This window comes from Cyprinodon tularosa, unplaced genomic scaffold (assembly GCF_016077235.1).
Source record: "Cyprinodon tularosa strain WSP-4 unplaced genomic scaffold, ASM1607723v1 ctg598, whole genome shotgun sequence".
Taxonomy (NCBI): domain Eukaryota; kingdom Metazoa; phylum Chordata; class Actinopteri; order Cyprinodontiformes; family Cyprinodontidae; genus Cyprinodon; species Cyprinodon tularosa.
Window position 1 is genome coordinate 575,452 of NW_024039338.1, and position 20,099 is coordinate 595,550.

Here is a 20,099-nt window from a genome sequence, read left to right on the forward strand (position 1 = left end):
CGTGCTTGGATTGGTGCCTGTGCACTCAAACAAATGACACAATCGTTACGCCTTACCCATATGGCAAAAGATTCTTGTGAATATGTTATTCTTGCTCTTCTTGCCTTAATCACTTTAAAACAGCGGACCAAAATATTTTGTTCTTCCCTTTGCAGCACTGAGTATCTGTGGTACCAAATTAAACTGGTGTAGGTCTTTTCTAACAGACAGAACTGTATGTTAAAATAAACAATTTAGCTTCAAACTTGGGTTTTAAGATGAACAATGATGTTTTTGTTAGATACCCAGGTTATAACAAAGGTACAACAATAGACCTACAGTACCTTGAAGTCAGTCCTCTGATGACTGACAGGCATGCTTAGTGTGATGGATTGCCTTCGAGTCAATGAGTCTATGCAATCAGCTGGTTTTCCTTTGATAGAAAACTTTGAATCAATCTGACTGGATGATCTGGTGAACTGTAAAGTGCCTTGAGAGGACATGTGTTTTGAATTGACACTATATAAATACACTGAATTGAACTGAATTGATGGGCCAGAGTGCTGTCACTAGGCTTCTGAGGTAGTAAATGGAGCTCATCACCCCCACCATGGCTTTCCTCCACTGGCTGCCTGTGCATTTTAGAATCCAGTTTAAGATTCTGTTATTTGTTTTGAAAGTTAAAACGGTCCTGCCCCTCCTTACCTCTCCGAGCTGCTCCATACCTGAAACCAGCTGATGTTGTGGTCAGAGCATGTGAACAGAGCGTAGCACCACGCAGTTCCTGCTCCCCACTCAGGAAGACGTTCAATCATTCGCTCACTCATTATCGCACTGTTTCCCAGCTGTGAACGTAACACCTCGCATCAGAGCAAGCTGGAGCGGAGCGAAATCCTCACTCCGGCCTTTGATTTAAAAACCGCTCTGCGCTCCACCATCTTTCTTCTGCTCCTCCCCAACACTCGATCCACGCTCCGCTCACATGCTCTGTGTTGGGTGTAAGTGTTTAGAGCCACTTAATTCAGAGATATCATCACATACTATGGGATATTACACACTTTCTTTTGTCCCTGTTATAAAACTATGATCCAATAAACTGAAGAAAAAAAAGCATAAAGCAAATTTGGCAATTTAAACACTTATTTGGCACAATAGTGGACCAATTTCGTATAAAAAGACCTACAGCATCAACATACATTGTACTATCGATATATTTGGCCATGTTGTTATTTGTCACCATGTTACGAAAAACTAGACGGCCTGCACTTTAAAATACTTTCACCTGCAAGCTTTATGTTGTATAATTGCTTTTAATAGGCAATGCCAACTTTAGTGGACAAGCTAAAATCATACAGGTGGTGAAAAGTTAAAAACACCTTATTTTCCTGCGGTTTACACATTGCATTAAACTTATTTTGTTTACTCTGTTTTATTGTTTCTACTGTTATTTTAAGTGTGTGTTCTCATGGTTGTTATTTGCATTTTTATATTTCTATATATAAGAGTAACATGTTGTTGTCATGATTTTATTCAAAGATCTGACCCACATGCAGAAAACCAAACAGAGAGACCAGGGGAAGGTTTAACAAGTTTATTGAGAACTGGTAGAGATGGGTCCAGTGCTGCTCTGAACACTGGTGAACTGGGACTAAAAAAAGAAGGGGAAGTTCCTGTGGTTAGTTCAGGCTCAGTGGGAAATTTGAGCTTCGATTTGCAAAAGGGAATAAAGGCGACAGGACTCACTTTTCCAGAAAAGGTGTCTTTCTCTGAATCCAGTCGGTGAGGGTTGTTCCAGTAATTGACTTGCTCGTTGTAGGGCGGACAGGGTTTACCCAGGTTGAGGTGTTTCCTTTAGGAACGGAGGAGCTGACTGCCACTAAGATTTCCAATGGTACTTGAACGGTTTCTTGTGGAGGTGAATCCCTTGCTCAGTGTGAAGCTCAAACAATTCCTTGGGGAAAGGTAGATCCAAACCTCCAGTTTGAATCTCCAGCTCAGTTTGAAGCTCAGATGATCAGTCCAGGGAGAGAAGGTCCAAAACATCCAGTTTGCAGGATGACTTCCTGCCGAGAGGCAAAGACAAAAACAACAAGGTTAAGACTCAGGAAGACAAAAACTCAATTTGACTGAGCAAAACTCAGCTTGGCTAGAGTACCCAAAACTGGCAAACACTCTGGCGTGGAGGTAGTGGCAGTCAGCAGCTTAAGAGTCCTCAGGTAATGAGGCAACCATCCGCAGGTGTGTGTCGGAGGATCAACGAGAACCAGGCGCCGCCTGGTGGTGGAGGGAAAACAAACAAAAACACAACCCACACAGACTGGATTCCTAACAGTTGTCACCACCATGGTTGTTTTAAATGAGTAGGCTTTCAAAGATACTTTCTTGCATTGTGAGTAGCCACTGGGAGACAGAAGGATATACTTTCTTCTTTCAGATGAAAAAGTTTAAATAAGAGCACAAACAAGTTGGAATGTTACACATACATTATTAGCCTGGGCTTTAGAACCTCATATTAATTCCCTGACAGTGATTGTGGAAAATATGAGTCCATTATTATTACTTTTAAATGGCAAAGGACAAAAAGAGGCAAAAGATTTATCATGTTTTAACTGCTTATTCTCTTTACTAAATGCTGAGGTAATTCCTAAATGTGACATTTTATTGTCTTCCAACAGAATACTTTTCATGGACTTACAGCCACGAGGAAACAGTGAGTTTTAGTTCCTATGACATCAAAGACAGCCATGGAAGCAACTTCAGTGTCTCCTTTTTTCTGAAGTCCGTAAAGCCAGATGGGCTGATATTTCAGCTGAGAAGACCCTCTGCGGAAGATGAGGGGGAGGTCTACTTTTCAATCTACCTGAGGACGGGAAGGGTTTTTGTCAGCTCACTGCCTGACAGCTTCCCACTGACAGCTCCAGTGTTTGTAACCAATGGGCAGAAACAGTTTCTTTCTGTGGAAGTCAAACACACGTCTGTGATTTTTGATCACGCAGGTCTTAACTTTGGAATAGGAGAGATCCCTGAGGTGACGGTTTTGGGCGGAGACAAGGCGTATGTTGGAGGGCTTCCAGAGGGCTGGGACTCTGATAGGTGGGGGGGACATTTTAAAGGCTGCCTCCAGGACGTTCGTCTGGACTCCGCACATTTGGATCCGACTGGCTGGAGCCGCTCAGATGAAATAGTTTATGTATCAAATGAATCTGGAAATTGGACAGAGGGCTGCATTAGTGATGATACCTGCAAGGTAAGAAAAAGTTTTTTTTTTTATCTGCTAATTGACCATCAAAACTATTTCAAGCAACTTCATTTCTTTTATTCATAATTTTTTGTTTTAGTTAAATGTTCAAAGTCTCTGAAATCATGGCAATGAAGGCACAAGATCAAACCAACTAAAACGACTGTAAACTCACCATAGCTCCCAGACCATAATATCAGCTTGAGGATTTTTTTTATTTATTTAACCTTTATTTACCCAGGAAGTCCCTTGAGATTGAAATCTCTTTTTCGAGGGAGACCTGGCCAAGACGGCACACCAGTTAAAATACAAACAGAAATACAACATAGACAAAATCTCACATAGAGGAAAAGACAGGTCACATAGGGCAGTAACATTTTTGAATTACATGACATTTTAACATGGCCTTAAATTCATTCAATGGGACTAGATCATTTAAATGGAGCAAGTTTTGCAAATTATTCCAGGACCATGGAGCAAAGTAAGAGAAAGTTTTCTTCCCCAGCTCAGTAAAAACCACTGGAACCTGGTAAGAGCACCAACTGGTGGAACAGAGATGAAAATGGCTGAAATTTAGCTTGAGGAGATTACATAAATATGCCGGCAGTTTACCCAACATGGCCTTGTATAGAAAAATATACAAATGAAGTTGTCTACGTAGACTTAGTGACGGCCAGCCAACCAGTTCATACAGCGTACAATGATGAGTACGGGAATAGGAGTTAGTTAAGAAGCGCAAAGCACTATGGTACACAGAATCTAACAGGTGGAGAGTACTAGAGGCAGCATGCATGTAGACAACATCACCATAGTCCAAAACACTTAAAAAAGTAGCCTGCACAAGTGTTTTTCTGGCTGACATGTTAAAACAAGTTTTATTTCTAAAATAAAACCCCAGCCGTAGTTTCAGCTTTTTCAACATGAACTTTGAAAGAAAGTTTGTTGTCCAGCCAAAAACCTAAATACTTATATGAAGAAACATTTTCAATTAAGTCTCCATTTAATGTGTTGATAGTTATATTATCTGGGGATTGGGAACGAGCCCTTGAAAACGTCATAAATTTGGTTTTCTTAGTATTTAGCACTAACTTAAGCCCATGTACAGAAACTTGAAGCTGCTGAAAGGCCAACTGAAGGTCATGCATGCCTTGGTTCAGTGAAGAGGCAACTGAATAAATCACAGTGTCATCTGCATAAAGATGCAGTTTAGCAGGATTGCTGTTTTAATCCAACAGAAGCTTTTTTATTCTCACCACTACGTTTTAAACTTGGACTTTTTTCTGAATGTAGAAACCAAGAGAGAGGAGGAAACATTTTAGCCAAACAAAGAATAAAAACTATTACCTACCAGGAACTACCAACCAGGAAATCCTGGAACTTGCAGCAAATAAAATCTCCAAATGGTAAAGCCTTGTGTCCCGGTGTTCCTGCACACTGTACCTACACCCTAATCAGCGGTGAACTGGGCACAGCTACAGGAACTACTTGAGCTGCCTATTCACTGCATTTAGCTGAGTGATAGCATAATGCTAATCATTAAAATCAGATGCATCCTAGTATTTGTTTAATAATCATCGCCAGAATAAACATTTAGGAAACATTCAATGCATTCTAATTGTTTTAGGTATTTTCAATGTTGCTTCATTTATTTTTAAGAGTTTTTGAACCTTTAAATTAGTGTCTACAAGCTGTCAATTACAATAAGTCATTTAGATCCTGAAGCTGCAATACAGTCTCTGACCATGATACCACCAGCATCATGTTTGACAATCACAATTAAATTCTTTTCTGCTGTGTTGGTTTTGGGTGAACTAACTATGGTCCAAAAGGAGCATCAAGATGTTTATTATCAAATTCGAGACACGCTTATTTTACTCAGTAGTGGTTATGGGCAGTCCGTCTGCCTGTGAGGTCTGCAGAGCTCTAGATGTTTTTGGTTCCATCGTCTCCTCTAGGATGAGTTGATACCCTGTTGTTATAAACTTAGTTGGATGATCGGCTGCTCCCAGGAAGGTTAAATGTTTTCTCTGTATGTGGGATCTGGCTTCCACTTTGATTAAAGGTGAAGTTCACTTTTTAACACTTTAAGCCCATTTTCTGTTGTGTCCAGGATGAAATCGAATGATCGACACCAAAATTTTGACAATTGGTCCTGTCTCTGCTTTTTGGCTCATTTAGAATCCCCCCCTGGCTGCTTTAGAATGGCTTCCATAGAGCATGTCCGATAATGTCCTTAAAACAACCTTAAACGTTCTTTTTTTTAAATATGCTACTCACCGGGTCGTCAGCGCTGTTCAATGACGTTCCAAAAAAAGTTTTGTAAAGAAAAAACGTTCCTGTAGTGTTTTATTTAGCATTTTGTAAATCCCATCGAGTTCTGTAGGAATAGTCAATATTCCCCTGCCACCGGAAACGGAAATGGGGCCTGTTTACACAGTTGTAGTCTTTTCGCTTCACTCTGTGTACTCCGACGTCGAGGTGCTAACGTCTCTGTTAAACACTTTAAAAAACTCTGAAAATGGAATACGAAAGGTGGATTCTTGATTCTCGACGTAACATATTTTAAAAAAAGAACGTTTAAGGTTGTTTTAAGGACATTATCGGACATGCTCTATGGAAGCCATTCTAAAGCAGCCAGGGGGTGATTCTGCATGAGCCAAAAAGCAGAGACAGGACCAATTGTCAAAATTTTGGTGTCGATCATTCGATTGCATCCTGGACACTACAGAAAATGGGCTTAAAGTGTTAAAAAGTGAACTTCTCCTTTAATTGGAGTTTCACAATCTCAGAACTGTCTTTTTCTAGACAGAAATTGTATACTAAAAATACTAGAAACACATGACATTTCTACTTCAAACTGTCATGATGGGTTCTAGAGTTAAGCCCAAAATGCAGAACACACACGGAGAGACTGGGTGAAAGTTCAAAAGAGTTTATTGAAGCACAACATGAATGATGAAACTGGAACTGGTTCAGACAGAGGAGCAGGTTCACTGGAGATTATACTGGTACGGGAGATTGTAGGTTAGCTGAGTTCATGAGCAAGCTAAGCATCTAGCTTCATACTTAGCATGGCTGGCCTTGATCTGAGCTTCCAGCTCACTGCAGAGAACAACAGGGGATAAGCACAAAGGATTCTTCAGGCTGAGCTTCCAGCTCTTAGCAGGGAACAACGGGGGGAAGTCCACATAGGATTCTTGAAGCTGATTCCACATAGGAACCTCCAGGGAAACTCCACATAGAAGTCTTAGGTTACATCCACGTAGGAATCTTCGGGTTGGCTCACCAGGGCAGATTAGCAGGTTAGACTCTCCTAGAGCTTCAGGCTTGAGACTGGTTTCCTGTGATGCAGCTCTTCCAGAGCTTCAGACCAGAGACAGGGTTCCAGAGGGGCAGCTCTTCCTGAGCTTCAGACCAGAGACAGGTTTCCTGTGAGGCACAGGCAAAGGAGAGATTAGAATCTGATCTCACACTAGAGACAACCAAGATTCAATCAAAAACAGAGACTCTGGAAGCTAACCAACTAAGATCAACACTGCGGCGTGGAAGCAAGGTCAGGCAGGAGCTTATAAAGGAGAGGTCTTCTGATGAGAGGATTAGCAACAGGTGTGCAGGAAGATTCCAGCCCTAGGGGAAAATACACAGAACAGAAGAGGATCCTCGGCGCCCTCTGGTGGGCAAACCTGAGGATCCCAACACAAACAAAACACTTGGTTTAAATCAAAACTTTCATCTTTAAAAGAAAAATTAACATTTTTTTTTTTCAATAAAACTTATCTCACTTTAGCTGGAGGAGTGCCCTTTGAGATAAAAACAACACAACCTTACTACAGTCTATGAAGTTTTTCTGTTTATTACAGGAATATTATAATTTCGTTGTATGATCATCATTAGGACATATTCCTACAGCCCATCACCATGTTGAGCCCACCAGATGAACTCTCTGGTCACCCTTGAAATTATTTGAAAGTTATTCTGTATTTAAAAATAGCTCACCGTTCCCACATAATAAAAGCTGCTAAAATTATTTTTTAACCTATGGTATCTTTTGATCAAAATTATAAATTAAGTCACTTTTAGCTTATTATCATTATTGCGCAAAAAACTGTTCCACTGGCAAAAACCATCATATTAATTTAAACATGTTCATAGGACGTTAATCATTTTTCCTTACAGCTCATATTTTTATTTTCCTTTTACATGGTTTTGTTAGGATAATTATCATTGAAGATGTGTGAGTTTATCACACTGGAAAAAAATGAAATCTAGGTATGTCATTTTTTCTTAAAATAAGTTGTTCTTGAATTGAGGAGGAAAAAGAGACATTTTGCCAATGGAACAAGACAATTTACACTTAAAATAAGAAATCACAATTGCATTGTCTTATTTCAAGTCCATTTTTATCTAATTATCTTATTTTAAGAAAATAATGCTAATGCCATTGGCAAACTATCTTATTTTCCTACTCAAATTAAGGGTAAATACACTTAATTTAAGAAATCTGTACTTATTTCTAGATCGTTTTTCAGAGCACACCGTGGTATTGGCTGCCTGTTGCACGTCAGAACTGACGTTTTAATCTAATTAGGACATTTCCTCTGTCTGGATATACAGTTATAATGTTCATTTTGTACGTGGCAAAGATTGGAAATAGAATGAGAGCGGTGTCCTATTTTGATTAGGCTGGAGCCATGGATGTCTAATCATCTGCTGATGTGTCTGATGTAAAATATGATGATGTGTCAGACTGGAGTTGTATAAAATGCCTTTTTAACTGTTAATCAGGGTCACTTCCTGAGAGGTGAGCCCAGAGGTGAGCAGCTGCCATTCTGTAACCCTAAGCAATTTCTCTGATCTGAATAAGATTACCATTTCTATCAAAATCTGTTGTCATGTCTGCTGGTTATTTAATACATATAAGTTATGAGGTGTTATTTAAAGAGTTTGTCGGAGTGATCTCTTTTCAGGGAAAATAACCAGAGTTTAACGGTTTGCATTTTTTATATTGCTCTGTTTGTACTAAGTCATTATGCTTCCCTTTGCAGACCCAGCCTTGTCAGAACGGAGGAGAATGCTCCATAACCTTCAATGATTTTATCTGTTCCTGTCAAGAGGAATACACAGGAAAGACCTGCCAAACACGTGTTTGGTGTGTCAGCAATCCTTGTATCCATGGCGGCGTGTGTGTGGACCTTCCTGATGGATATGAATGTAAGCAATCTTACTAACCATCTAAATACTACTGACTTTACATTTCTGACTCCCTAGCTGCATTGAGTGGGTAAAAGATGAATGTGATCATCAGCTCATAAAACAGGATGAATTTCAAACCCCACCCCTATCTGTTTTTCCCCCTTGGGAAACTGTCCTCTCCTCAAACATGCAGACTAACCACTCGCCTCATGCATCATTTTATGTATCTTATAGTCACAGATAAAATGCTGTCAAAGCAAAAAGAAACACACAGTTTATTTATTTATTTTTAAACAGTGTCCTGTCTGGCGATGTGGCAATAAGAATCATTGTCTTGATGCCAAAAAAGGGTTCAACAGATTTTGCTTTCAGAAGTGGAGCAGTAGGGCTATCGCCATAGTGTTCCACTTGATTTATGCATATAAATTACTTTATTATAATTCATGCAGGGAGGATTACAGATTATATGGACACTGCAATATAAGTAGAACAGGAAATGAAAAACAGAAAAAAAGGAGAAAAGTTGAAAGAAAGAGGAGATAAAAGGGAGATAACAATAAAACAAGTCTACTTCATCACCTGCAAAGACATAAAAAGAACAGCACAACCAACAGATATAGTAGAAAAGATACAATAAAGTAACACCTTGATACCTTCGCTGAAATATACGTATACGTGGTATTATTCCATCTGACATGTATACTGTGGTAGCTGAAGATCAGAATATGGGCTTTCTGTATTGAAGTGAATCTCTAAGTAAATGGAACCAGGTACCTGTAGTTGAGCATGTAAAGTTCATCCAAGGGAAAAATGCTCAATAGCAGTTGTGAGGAGCCAACCGCTATTGAGCGGAGCACCGAGGTGAGTGCCAGGGCCGGGGGGCCCAAAGCACCAAAGGGATCTCAAGAGCAAAGGCGCCCAGGAGGGGCCAACCCAGGTGTGACCCCCCACCAAGGGAAGAGGAGAGATGGCCCAGAGGAAAACCTCCAGCCATCGAAATGCTCGATTCCCCAGGAGCCCCGGGGACAAATCCGCGGGCTCCGCCATCGGCCCCTCCCGGCGGGAGTCACAGAAAAAATGGAACTAAAGCAAAAACAAACACACAGCTTAACTGCTGTTGACATTTTAAAACATACAGTGAGGGAAATAACTATTTGGACAATATATGCTTCTCCAAGTTCTCCCACTTAGAAATCATGAAGGGGTCTCAAAGTGTCATCGTAGGTGCATGTCCACTGTGAGAGACAAAATCTAAAAAAAGAATCCAGAAATCACAATGTATGGTTTTTTTTAACTATTCATTTTTATGATATAGCTGAAAAAACAATTATTTGAACAGAGAAAATGAGAAAATCAATGTTAATATTTGGAACAGTAACCTTGGTTTGCAATTACAGAAGTCAAATGTTTGAGCTCCCTGGAGACTGGCTAAGCCAGGCCAGAACATTGATCTGCTTCTTTCAGAGTCTCTCCTTGCTGTCAGCTTCGGGTCATTGTCATGTTGGAAGACCCAGCCTCGACCCATCTTCACTGTTCTAACTGAGAGAAGGAGGTTGTTCCCCAAAATCTGGCAATACATCGCCCCAACCATTCTCTCTTTAATACAATGCAGAAAACCACCCCCAAAGTATGATGCTACCACCCCCATGCTTTACAGTAGGGATGGTGTTTTTCCACCAAACATGGTTAGTGGAATAATCACCAAAAAGTTCTATTTTAGTCTCATCTGACAACATGACTTTCTCCTGTGACTCCTCTGGATCAACCAAATGGTCATTGGCAAATTAAGACAGGCCTTTATGTTACATGTGCTGTTTGAAGCAGGCGATCCTCTTGTGCCATGCATGGTTTCAATCCATGATGTGTTATTCTAAGTTCAGACGACAAGCGCTAGAAGCAGCAAAAAAGCTTCTGCTGTTTAATTTTTGACGCAGGTTCACATTAAGGTGTGATGCGCCACAAGTGCATCTTTGATGCTCCTAAAGTGCGTCCAGTAATGTGTGTCCAGATGCATCTGATGCTTCTGCTGCTCCTGTGTTCAGTTGCAGAGAGTGGATTTGCTATATTTGCTGTGATCAGTTTGTAAAAAGAAGTTTTAATATGTTTTTAAGTGAGAAAGTCCACCTGAAAACTTCATCTGTTCAGTCAGTTCATCAAGATTATCATCCTGCCTTCAAATTCTATTTTGCTTTCGGAGCCGCTTAGACCCCCGTACATGTGCTCTGTCACTGGGAATCCGGTTTAATGGCAGCCTCTGACCCGGTTGCCTCTTGTGGAATTTCCGCTACTGTTAGTGGCCGCTGGAAGCTGTTTTTCCACGTACTTAATCCAAACTGCAGGCACCAGAATAATAAAATCTAACATATTTTGCTGGCAGATTTCACGGTTTTAAGTTAATGTAGGTGTTAATAAACTGTTTCAGAGGAGTAATCATAGCAATCTGCATCAGCAGTGCTGTCTTTTTCTCTGCCAGCTCCCAGATCAGCTTCACTGATTGGTTGATGATGTAGATATAGTGACGTAATATCACAATGTTTTGTTGTTTTTTTTTATCACTGCTGCTTACCTTATCATGGCTGCACTTCAAAAACTGTCTAGAGTGCTCTTTTTCTTTACACTTGTGTATACAAAATGACAAAATAAATCGGTCTTAGTTTAAGTCTCTAAGTCTATAAAAAGTGCTATATAAGTACAGGCTTTTTACCATTACCACAACTCAATCTTTGTCCTTTGGCCATTAATTCTACCCCCAGTGTTCTGTCAGATTAGCATACCAACAGTCAATGCGCAAACATAAGATTTGAGTTCATCCCTTTAGCTTTGTACAAAAAATAGACTTTAAACTACTTCAACAGTGTCTATCGCTTTAGTCATGTACAAAAAAATACATTTCTGAAGCCATAGGCTTCAAAAAACACCAAAAACTAAGTAATCAATTAGTTATTTTCTACATCACTAAAAGGATGCGTGCGTGCTGAGGCAGTTTGAAATCTTTTCTTCGTACTAAAATAAAGGGATAAACTAAAGAGATAAACCAAAGGGATAGACAGGTATTGACTATGGGTATGCTTGTCTGACCGGGAATGCTCATCCGACAGAGACATCGGTCTCTCTCTGCTGTCTTAGACATGCAATGGGTTCATAACTATAGAGTAGTGGTCCATCACATATGTAGGTATAAACATTTCAAGTCTTTTTGTTGTCTGAAACAGCATTGGAATCCATTGTTTACTGCTGTAAAGCTGAATGGACTCATCTGCGTTACTTCACTTGGTGCCCTTTTTTAGATGCTGATGTAAAACTGTCCACAAAAACAACCCATAAATAGTTTATATATTAGTTCATTCAATTTAAAAATGACACACATGCAACTTAAATATCCGACAGGGATGCTGCTGAGGCTGGTTACTGTGCAAATCATTTGTCCTCATTACCAGACATATATTTATTTCCTATTATATAAGTGGAGTAATCACTTAAGAAAAGGGGAGTAGGGCTAAAACAAATACATTAATAATGCATATATAATATACAATTTAAAACACAAGAGCTAAATTAAATATAATATATCAGAAATACGTACAAAAATTTTTTTAAAACACAACAAACAACCCAAAAAGAAGCAGCTGCAAGTGTCTGTGAACAAGGACGATATAATTGTTATGAAGGATGCAATTGAAATTAGTCTATGCAGTTTAAGAATATTTTGCAGAGCGTTCCAGTTATAGAGGGCAGCAGATTTATAAGAAGCAAGACCAAAAGTAATGTTGGTTTTGGGTTAAGTAATTCTAGATGAAGTGAGGAGTGACAGGTTTTAGCTGCTCCAAGGTGACGTAAATACAGAGATGGGAAGTAACGAAGTACAAATACTTCGTTACTGTACTCAAGTAGATTTTTCTGATATTTTTACTTTACTTTACTACTTATTTTTATGGCGACTTTTTACTTCTACTCCTTACATTTTTACACAAATATCTGTACTTTCTACTCCTTACATTTTAAAAAATTGGCTCGTTACTTTAGTGTCGTATCATTTCAATGGAGTTACCGTTATTATTTTTCACGTCATCAATACCAAATTCAATCTAATTGGATGGGAATCTAAGTTGCATTTGACGCACCACTACAAGATGAATCGACAGATTCGGCGGTATTCATTAGCGGCAAATCATTGCAGCTTGGTGGCGGTGGCGTTAGCATAGTAGCATGGACGACGAGATGATTGAAAATGAACACAACGGAGATCTAGTCCTATTGGCAGACATCCATTTAAAATGTAGGCACCGGCATGAAAAAAGTGGTTTCTACTTTTACTTTTATACTTGAAGTAAATTTACAAGCCTGTACTTTGTTACTTTTACTTGAGTAAAGAATTTTAATCAGTACTTCCACCTTTACCAGAGTATTTTTTAACACAAGTATCTGTACTTTTACTCAACTACGGAAAGTGAGTACTTTCACCATCTCTGCGTAAATAAGGTGGTGAGTGTCTTGTATATAAAGATGAAACAGTGAATTCTGCGTCGATTGTGATTTATACATGTCATGACGTAGCAAAGCTCTGTGAATTCCACCTCACTGTTCTTGGTAAACACACATTGGGTGTGTTCGATTTCAGAGGCTGCATACTCCAAGGACCCGCTCTACTTGGACCGGGTCTTTGAAGGTCCATTAGGAGGTCAGAAGAGTTTTGTCTATGGATTCAAACACGTCCAGCCTTCTCCATCTTTCACCACTCATATGCTCTGTCGCCTCGCAACCGTGACAGTTGGCACACAAATTAGGCAAAGAATGAAAACCAAACTTCTCACTACTGTGCTGTGTTTAATCTACATTTTCAAAGAGCTTCAGCAGCAGCCCTGTCTTTGGAAATATCCAATTTATGGTCCCTACACTGCAGAGATATTAGAATCTCTGCTTAAATGTCAGCCAAACCCATTGGTTGAGTCACACAAGAAAGCGTCTTCCAATCAGAACAGGCTTCAGCACCACGCTATCACATAATCGGCCTACGAATCAGGCCTTCAGAGGATGCAGCCGCTGAATTTGAACTCAGCTGTTATTCAGAGGTAAAGCAAATAGAAATTATTGCAAACATTGCATTGCAAGCAATACTTTGGGCTTAGAATTTTTTATTTTATTTTATTCCTACTTGCTTTGATTCTGTTTTATTTTCCTATATTTGAATCATGTAAAGCACTTTTGTTGTCTTTGTACTGAATTGTGCTATACAAATAAATTTGCCTTGCCTTGCCTTGCCTTGTCTTAAGTATAGTTTAAGAATATAGCGTCAAGTTGAATGAATTACTTTATTTGGTAACAAGTAATCAAATGAAGTTTGCCGAACTTAATTAATTTGCTTTGGTTTACCTTCTTAGATTATAAATAAGATAAATTAGGCTTGATAAGCTTAATTCAGTCACTTATTAATTAGGCGATTGATTACAGAATAACTTGATGTATTTTCCCCTTAGATTTGAAAATAGTTGTGAAAAAGGAAGTCTGATAATCTGTGTTTAAAGTGACCTATGTGATTAATTAAATATCCCGTGTTGCTCATTTTAATAACCAAACAGGTTTAATACTGTTTTGTATTTAGTTATTCAGTAATTCTGTGCTAATCCTGCTCCAATCAGATTTTGCCTATATGTGCTTAAAAGCAAATCAAGTGAGAGATCATGCTCTGATTTTTTCTTCTGTACGCTGATGTGCAGCACATTGATGGTACCTCCATCTACTGGTGGAATATGCTTAATTCACTTTACTATTCCATTTTTTTCCTAAACAGTGGAAATTTTATTTTATTTTTTTTAAATGAAGTAGGACTTCGATTTTGGCATAATTTTGAGAAGAAGCAATATTTATTAAATCTGCCATTTGTTTAACCTGAACTGAGCTGTGAGTAATGTTAGAGGGGAAGGCTGGTTCAGTTTTCTATCCTCAGTAACATTCAGGAAAGCTTAATGATTTACTTTTCATTTGACAGATTATAAATAAACAAATGTTTTCCCTTTTCTATTGATAGGTTTGCATAACGCCACATTTCAAGGCAACCCTGTGCAGTACAGTGCCGGAGGCTCCCTAGCCGAACCTGTCTCTAACATTTACATGGAGCTGCGGACCCGATCAGAGAATGCGGTGCTCCTGAGGGCCTCTTGGGGATCCAACCTGCTGATGCTGGGCATCTTGGATTTCTCAGTTTGGGTGGAAATCCAGACAGACAGTAGCATGAAGGCGCTGACCTTAAAAGGGATTCTTCCTGTGGCTGATGGCCGCTGGCAGCGCATCAACATCTCCATGGCTGACTGGAGACGGAAGGCCTCCCCCTGGATCATCACTTTGAATGGAGTCACTGATGTCACCAGCAAACAGGACCGTGCAGGAAGTCTGAGTTTCCTCAATAAGAAGGGGGCCATGCTCACTGTTGCAGACAGCTTCACCGGATGTTTGGGTGCAGTGAGGCTCGGAGGCGTCTATCTCCCCTTCGTGGACGACCATAAAGCTCCGCAGCCCTCACAGTTTCACCTGCTTGGAAAACCAAAAGTCCATCTGGGGTGCAGCAGTGCGCCCGTTTGTGAATCTGGTCCCTGTCTAAACGGAGCCACATGTGAAGACTTATTCAATAAATTTGGTTGTGTGTGTGACACTGGCTGGGAAGGAGAACGATGTGAGATGGACACTGATGACTGTGCATCTCAGCCCTGTGTTTATGGCAGCTGTAAGGACTATTTAGGCAGCTTTGAGTGCCACTGTGACCCTGGATATGCTGGCACACTGTGTGATGAAGATATTGATGAGTGTGAGCTTTCCCCCTGTGAACATGGAGGGACTTGCCTGGATGGTGTCAACATGTACACCTGCATGTGCCCCAAAGACTACAGGGGCCCTCGCTGTCAGTGAGTTCTCCCTTTATTAATTTTGTGAGTGACCCGTGTTTATTGACATAAATAACATGAGAACAAGATGAGCAAAACGTTGCAGAAACAAAATATCTTGCTGACTCTTTCTGTCCCACATCTGAGCTGTTTTTACAAAATGTAGACATTACCTATCGTTTAAAAAAAAAAAACAGTAGATTTTGCATAAAAATATCCAAAATGCAAAGTAGTTTCTCCTGCAGTCGTAGCCTTTCAAAATGTCCCCACTTTCCTTGCTGGGCCCTTGATGGTCCCCTAAGTTTCCTTATTTAAACATCAATCTTTGTACTAAAATATTCTTTCTGTCATGATTTTTTGGACATTAAGATCTAAAAAGAAGTGTTGTCTCTTGGTCAGACCCTGTAATTCAGTGAAAGGGTGGAGTCATAATAAAAAAATATGCATACCCAGGAGGAGGAGGGGGTCACTTCAGTGGTTGGAAGTTAGCTGCCGTTTGGCTGAAGTTTGACTGGGAAGGGTGCAGTAGCAGCCATTTTTGAATGGCTGCTACCGTATGTCCAAACTGATTTGGCTTAAGTTTTGGCTGTGAGGAATTAGCAAGGTTACTGATAAAACAAATCTACCATACAATACATTCAAAGTATTGATCAAGTTTTGCATTTAAAAAAAAAATCCTTTCCTTGTCCTTTCTTTTAGGTGGGACTATCCTCCGTTACAGTGCAAAACAGATGTCCAGTGTGAAAATGATGGAATCTGCAGAGACGGGCTGTGGGGAGCTAACTGTACCTGCATGGCGGGTTTCACAGGCAGCAGGTATCACAATCTTTAATTAAAAGGATCCTTTTAACAGATATCTGAGGAAGGCTTTTAGGGATATTTCTATTCCGATAGCTCTGGGAACTTGCAAATTCAGTCAAACACAAACGGGGGAAAAAGCTGTTCAATTTTCACATTATTTAGGTATCTCCTAAAAAAAAAGGAGTAAAAGGCCAAGTCAATTTTATCTATTAAGTACTTTAGAAATAGCAGGGATTGACAACAAGAATTATTTTAAACCAATAAATTGGATATATGGATAAAAACAAAGAAATACAAAAATGAGAGCAACAACAAAATAAGACATAGAAAAGCTAAAATATCAGGATGAAATGATCAACATTATACATGTGAAAGAGAAAAGGTCCAACACCTTACTAGGAGAGGGGTGGGTGACAAGAGAAACATAATTTACTTCTGTTCATTCTCCGTTCTTTAAATTGATTGCTTTAAAACCTCCCTCCCACGCTTATTCAGACATCACTTTCTCAATTTAAAGGAAAGGTCGAGTCAGCAAGGAATAATCAAAGGATCATTATCTATATATAATATATATAAAAATATACATAAAACTAATACATTTGCTGTGATTTAATGAATTTGGTAAAACAATAAAAACAATCATTTTCGTTAAAAATATATTTTAATATAATATCATTTCCGAGCTGGAGAGCGGACATTTTTGCCCAAATCTAGTAACCCCTCCCTCCTGCCATCTTCCAGCAGTGACGTCACGGTGCGGTAAGCCTAGCGCCATTCTCCCCGATTTACAAGCAAAATCAATGGGAACTACTAGACAATCAACAACAATTATTGAAGATTTCCAGAGGACTTCACCATTGAAATTCACCAGAGCTATAGTGAAACTGACAATGCCCACGTGCATGGCAGCTGGATCTTCTGGCCAGAGAAAAAACACGTAATATGTAGCCAACATTTGGAAGAAGAATGTTTTCAAGATGACTTGGATAATAGCGCGTTGTGACAAACACCAGATACAGCACTGGGACTTGATCAACAGCCGATACCGCACCGTGACGTCACTAACCAGTAGGTGGCAGTAGTGTTCTTTGACAAACATGGATGCCTCCAGTAAAGCACATTTAAATGAAAATTACTCTAAATTAAAAACACTGATCAAGTACTTTCAGAAGTTTGTATTCTGAATATGATCGAACTTTTCCTTTAAAATGAAATAAAAAAAACAGCTCTTTCTGAGAAAAAAGTTTCCAACTCTGAAAACAATTACCCGGGCTTTTTTCAAGTGCAAATTATGTCTGAAATGGGAAAAACAAATTAACTAAGGGGACACGCTGAACTGTAAAAGTTGGTTTTATGACAAAGTTTCTTAATTATTCAAGCGAAACTCTCTGACATGGTTTAGGTGCTACCATTGAGACGCTACGTAAAGTTCCACTTATTCCAACAGTTTTTGACACAGACCCACTTCCAATCAGTTATCATGATACATATGCTTAAAATAAGAAACAAACTGAAACAACCGTTTTAAAGTTTGCTGAAAAAGTGCATATTAGAACTAATAAAAATAATGTGTCTAGAGCCCAAGGCTCTTTTTAAAACTGGATCACATGTGACGTTATTGATTAATGTTTTTTGTCTTAAGTCCAATAAATCCAGACACAGCTATCTGTGCACTTGCTTAGTGCCTCTAGTCCAGTTAGACAACAAATGATATTCCATCATTGCAGCTTTAAAATCAAGGTTTGGTCCATTTAAATACAACATTATGGCTCCTAGGATGTAAACAGAAAGCAGTGACACAATCTACAAAACACTTTTATCCTGGCTCACATGGTCCTTCATATTCTAGGTGCCAGGTGGTCATTGTTCTAGCAGACTCAAATGCTCCTGTCTTCACATATTCCTTATCTCTTTAAATCCAATATAGAGAACGTCTAAAACATGTTTAAATGCTGGAGGTACTTTAAGCTTGGGGAATTACAGGGTTACCTGCCTTTTACATGACATCATGTTTTCTTCTTTTAGGTGTGAAACAGAGATTGATGAATGTAACTCTAACCCCTGTCAGAATGGGGGCTCCTGTTTGGATCGGTTCAACATGTTTGTCTGTGAATGCCCACCTGGATACAGCGGCCCAGTTTGTGACGTCAACGTATGTTTGTTTTATCTGTACTGTCTAATGATATTTGGATTTTTATAACATAGTTTTATTAAGCTGATCATATAAACTAAGAATATTATTGCTTCAGCAATAAGGCATAATGTTGTTTTCTGTCCATTTGCAGAAGGAGGCCAATAAACAGGGAGTCTCCTGGCTGATGGTTGTTATTCCACTGCTCTGTCTATGCGTGGTGGTCCTGATCATTGGTTTGACCTTTATGCTGCTCACAGCAAGGAAGAAGCGCCAGTCAGAGGGGGCTTACAGCCCCAGTGCTCAGGAACTGGCCGGAGCCCGGCTGGAAATGGACAGTATGCTCAAAGTCCCACCAGAGGAACGACTCATTTGACTCCAGGCTGCTGGATGAAAGCAGTTAGATGTTATCGAGGTGCTGCGGTATCAACTGACTATTTAAATGCCTTTATAAGGCAATGTATGTGGATGCCAACACTTACTAATCCTAAAAACTTTGCTTATTTACCAACCTTTTACTAGTTGTCTACAGACAGCTGGTGGAATGCATGTTCTCAGCACCTCAGCCTTGGAGGTCTGATCCTGCATCTAAGGATTACAGCATGGACTGTACACTGGATTTAAGACTTAAATCTCCAGCTTTATACCCAGAAGTTTAAAAAAAAAATTCTAATTAGTGTACAGTGCCTTGCAAAGGTATTAATACCCAGCGGTCTTTATGGAAAAGTCATTCAAAAAACGCTGCTCTTTAAATGGACATCACAAGAATTTCTGTTTTCATTTTGCAGGAAACAATGGGGGAGGGCTCGTTCATAATCTGAACAAAATTAAACAAATTAATTACATTTACAACCAAAGGTAAACTGATGTAAAATACCTCTAGAGACACTTTACAGCCAATTTAATCAAATCATACAGAAAATATCATGAAAAGTTTAGGAAAACAAATAAAACCCTAAAAAAAAACTGCATTGAGTGTTTGACTTTGCAGAATTTCCTCCTGAATGACCTTGGGGCAACAGTGGACGGTTGTTTCAATGTTTTCCTGACTTTGCAGCAACAGTGGAGAGGAAAACTCTCCTTTAACAGGAAGAAAGCTCCAGCAGAACCAAGCTCAGTGGCAGCAGACCACTACCAACAACCAACTGCAGTGAGCAGACAAACTAAAGAAACATAGAAGCACTAATCTAGGAATGTTTTCTATCTGGGAGAAAAATAAAAGTTTAGTTACAGAAATAGCTCCTGAAATGTCTTTACCTGGGAAAGAAACAGAGCTCAGTGGATTAGCTCTGAGCCAGTATTCATCTAGAAGACTAAAGAAACCACACATTTGGTCCTACTAAAGCTCAGGCAAATGGACAAATGGATCATCTATACAGCAGGAGAATATGAAGTCCACAGCTAGTTATAACTACTGCTACCTGCCCTCAGGTGATGAGTAACAGCTGAAAAAAACATGATATAGCTATATGAGGAAAGTGAGAAAAAAGCAGCAGTCACTAATTTCATGGTGAGATCTGGCAAACATATAGAGGTCCATAAATGTGGTGCTTAAAGTAGACAGAGCACTTCACATGCCTGCAACAAAACAACAGGATGGTTTCACAGCCAAACAGAAGCAGACCAGATGAAGTTACTATGATGAGAAAAAGTAGAGAGAGAATAACATCAGAGGTTGAACTAACAAATGCTGCAGAATAGAGATTGAATGAAACAGAGTAATGAAAAGGGGTCCCTATGTCCTCCAGCAGTCTAAGCCTATAGCAGCATAACTATAGAGATAGCTCAGGATAACCTGAGCCACTCTAACTAGAAGCTTTATCAAAAAGGAAAGTTTTAAGCCTAGCCTTAAAAGTCGACAGGGTGTCTGCCTCATGAACTA

General features: G+C 39.5%; 1 protein-coding gene across 1 annotated transcript in view; it reads left to right on the plus strand.

Annotated features, from left to right (window-relative positions):
- crb2a (crumbs cell polarity complex component 2a) overlaps positions 1-19,181 on the plus strand; it is a 52,953-nt gene extending 33,772 nt beyond the window's left edge. Inside the window, exons 8-13 of the mRNA XM_038306940.1 lie at positions 2,655-3,226; positions 8,263-8,428; positions 14,436-15,306; positions 15,985-16,101; positions 18,112-18,238; positions 18,372-19,181. Of these exons, the coding sequence (XP_038162868.1) occupies positions 2,655-3,226; positions 8,263-8,428; positions 14,436-15,306; positions 15,985-16,101; positions 18,112-18,238; positions 18,372-18,593 (2,075 nt within the window). The 3' untranslated portion in view covers positions 18,594-19,181. The remainder of the gene's footprint in view (positions 1-2,654; positions 3,227-8,262; positions 8,429-14,435; positions 15,307-15,984; positions 16,102-18,111; positions 18,239-18,371) is intronic.
- Positions 19,182-20,099: the final 918 nt, after the last annotated feature.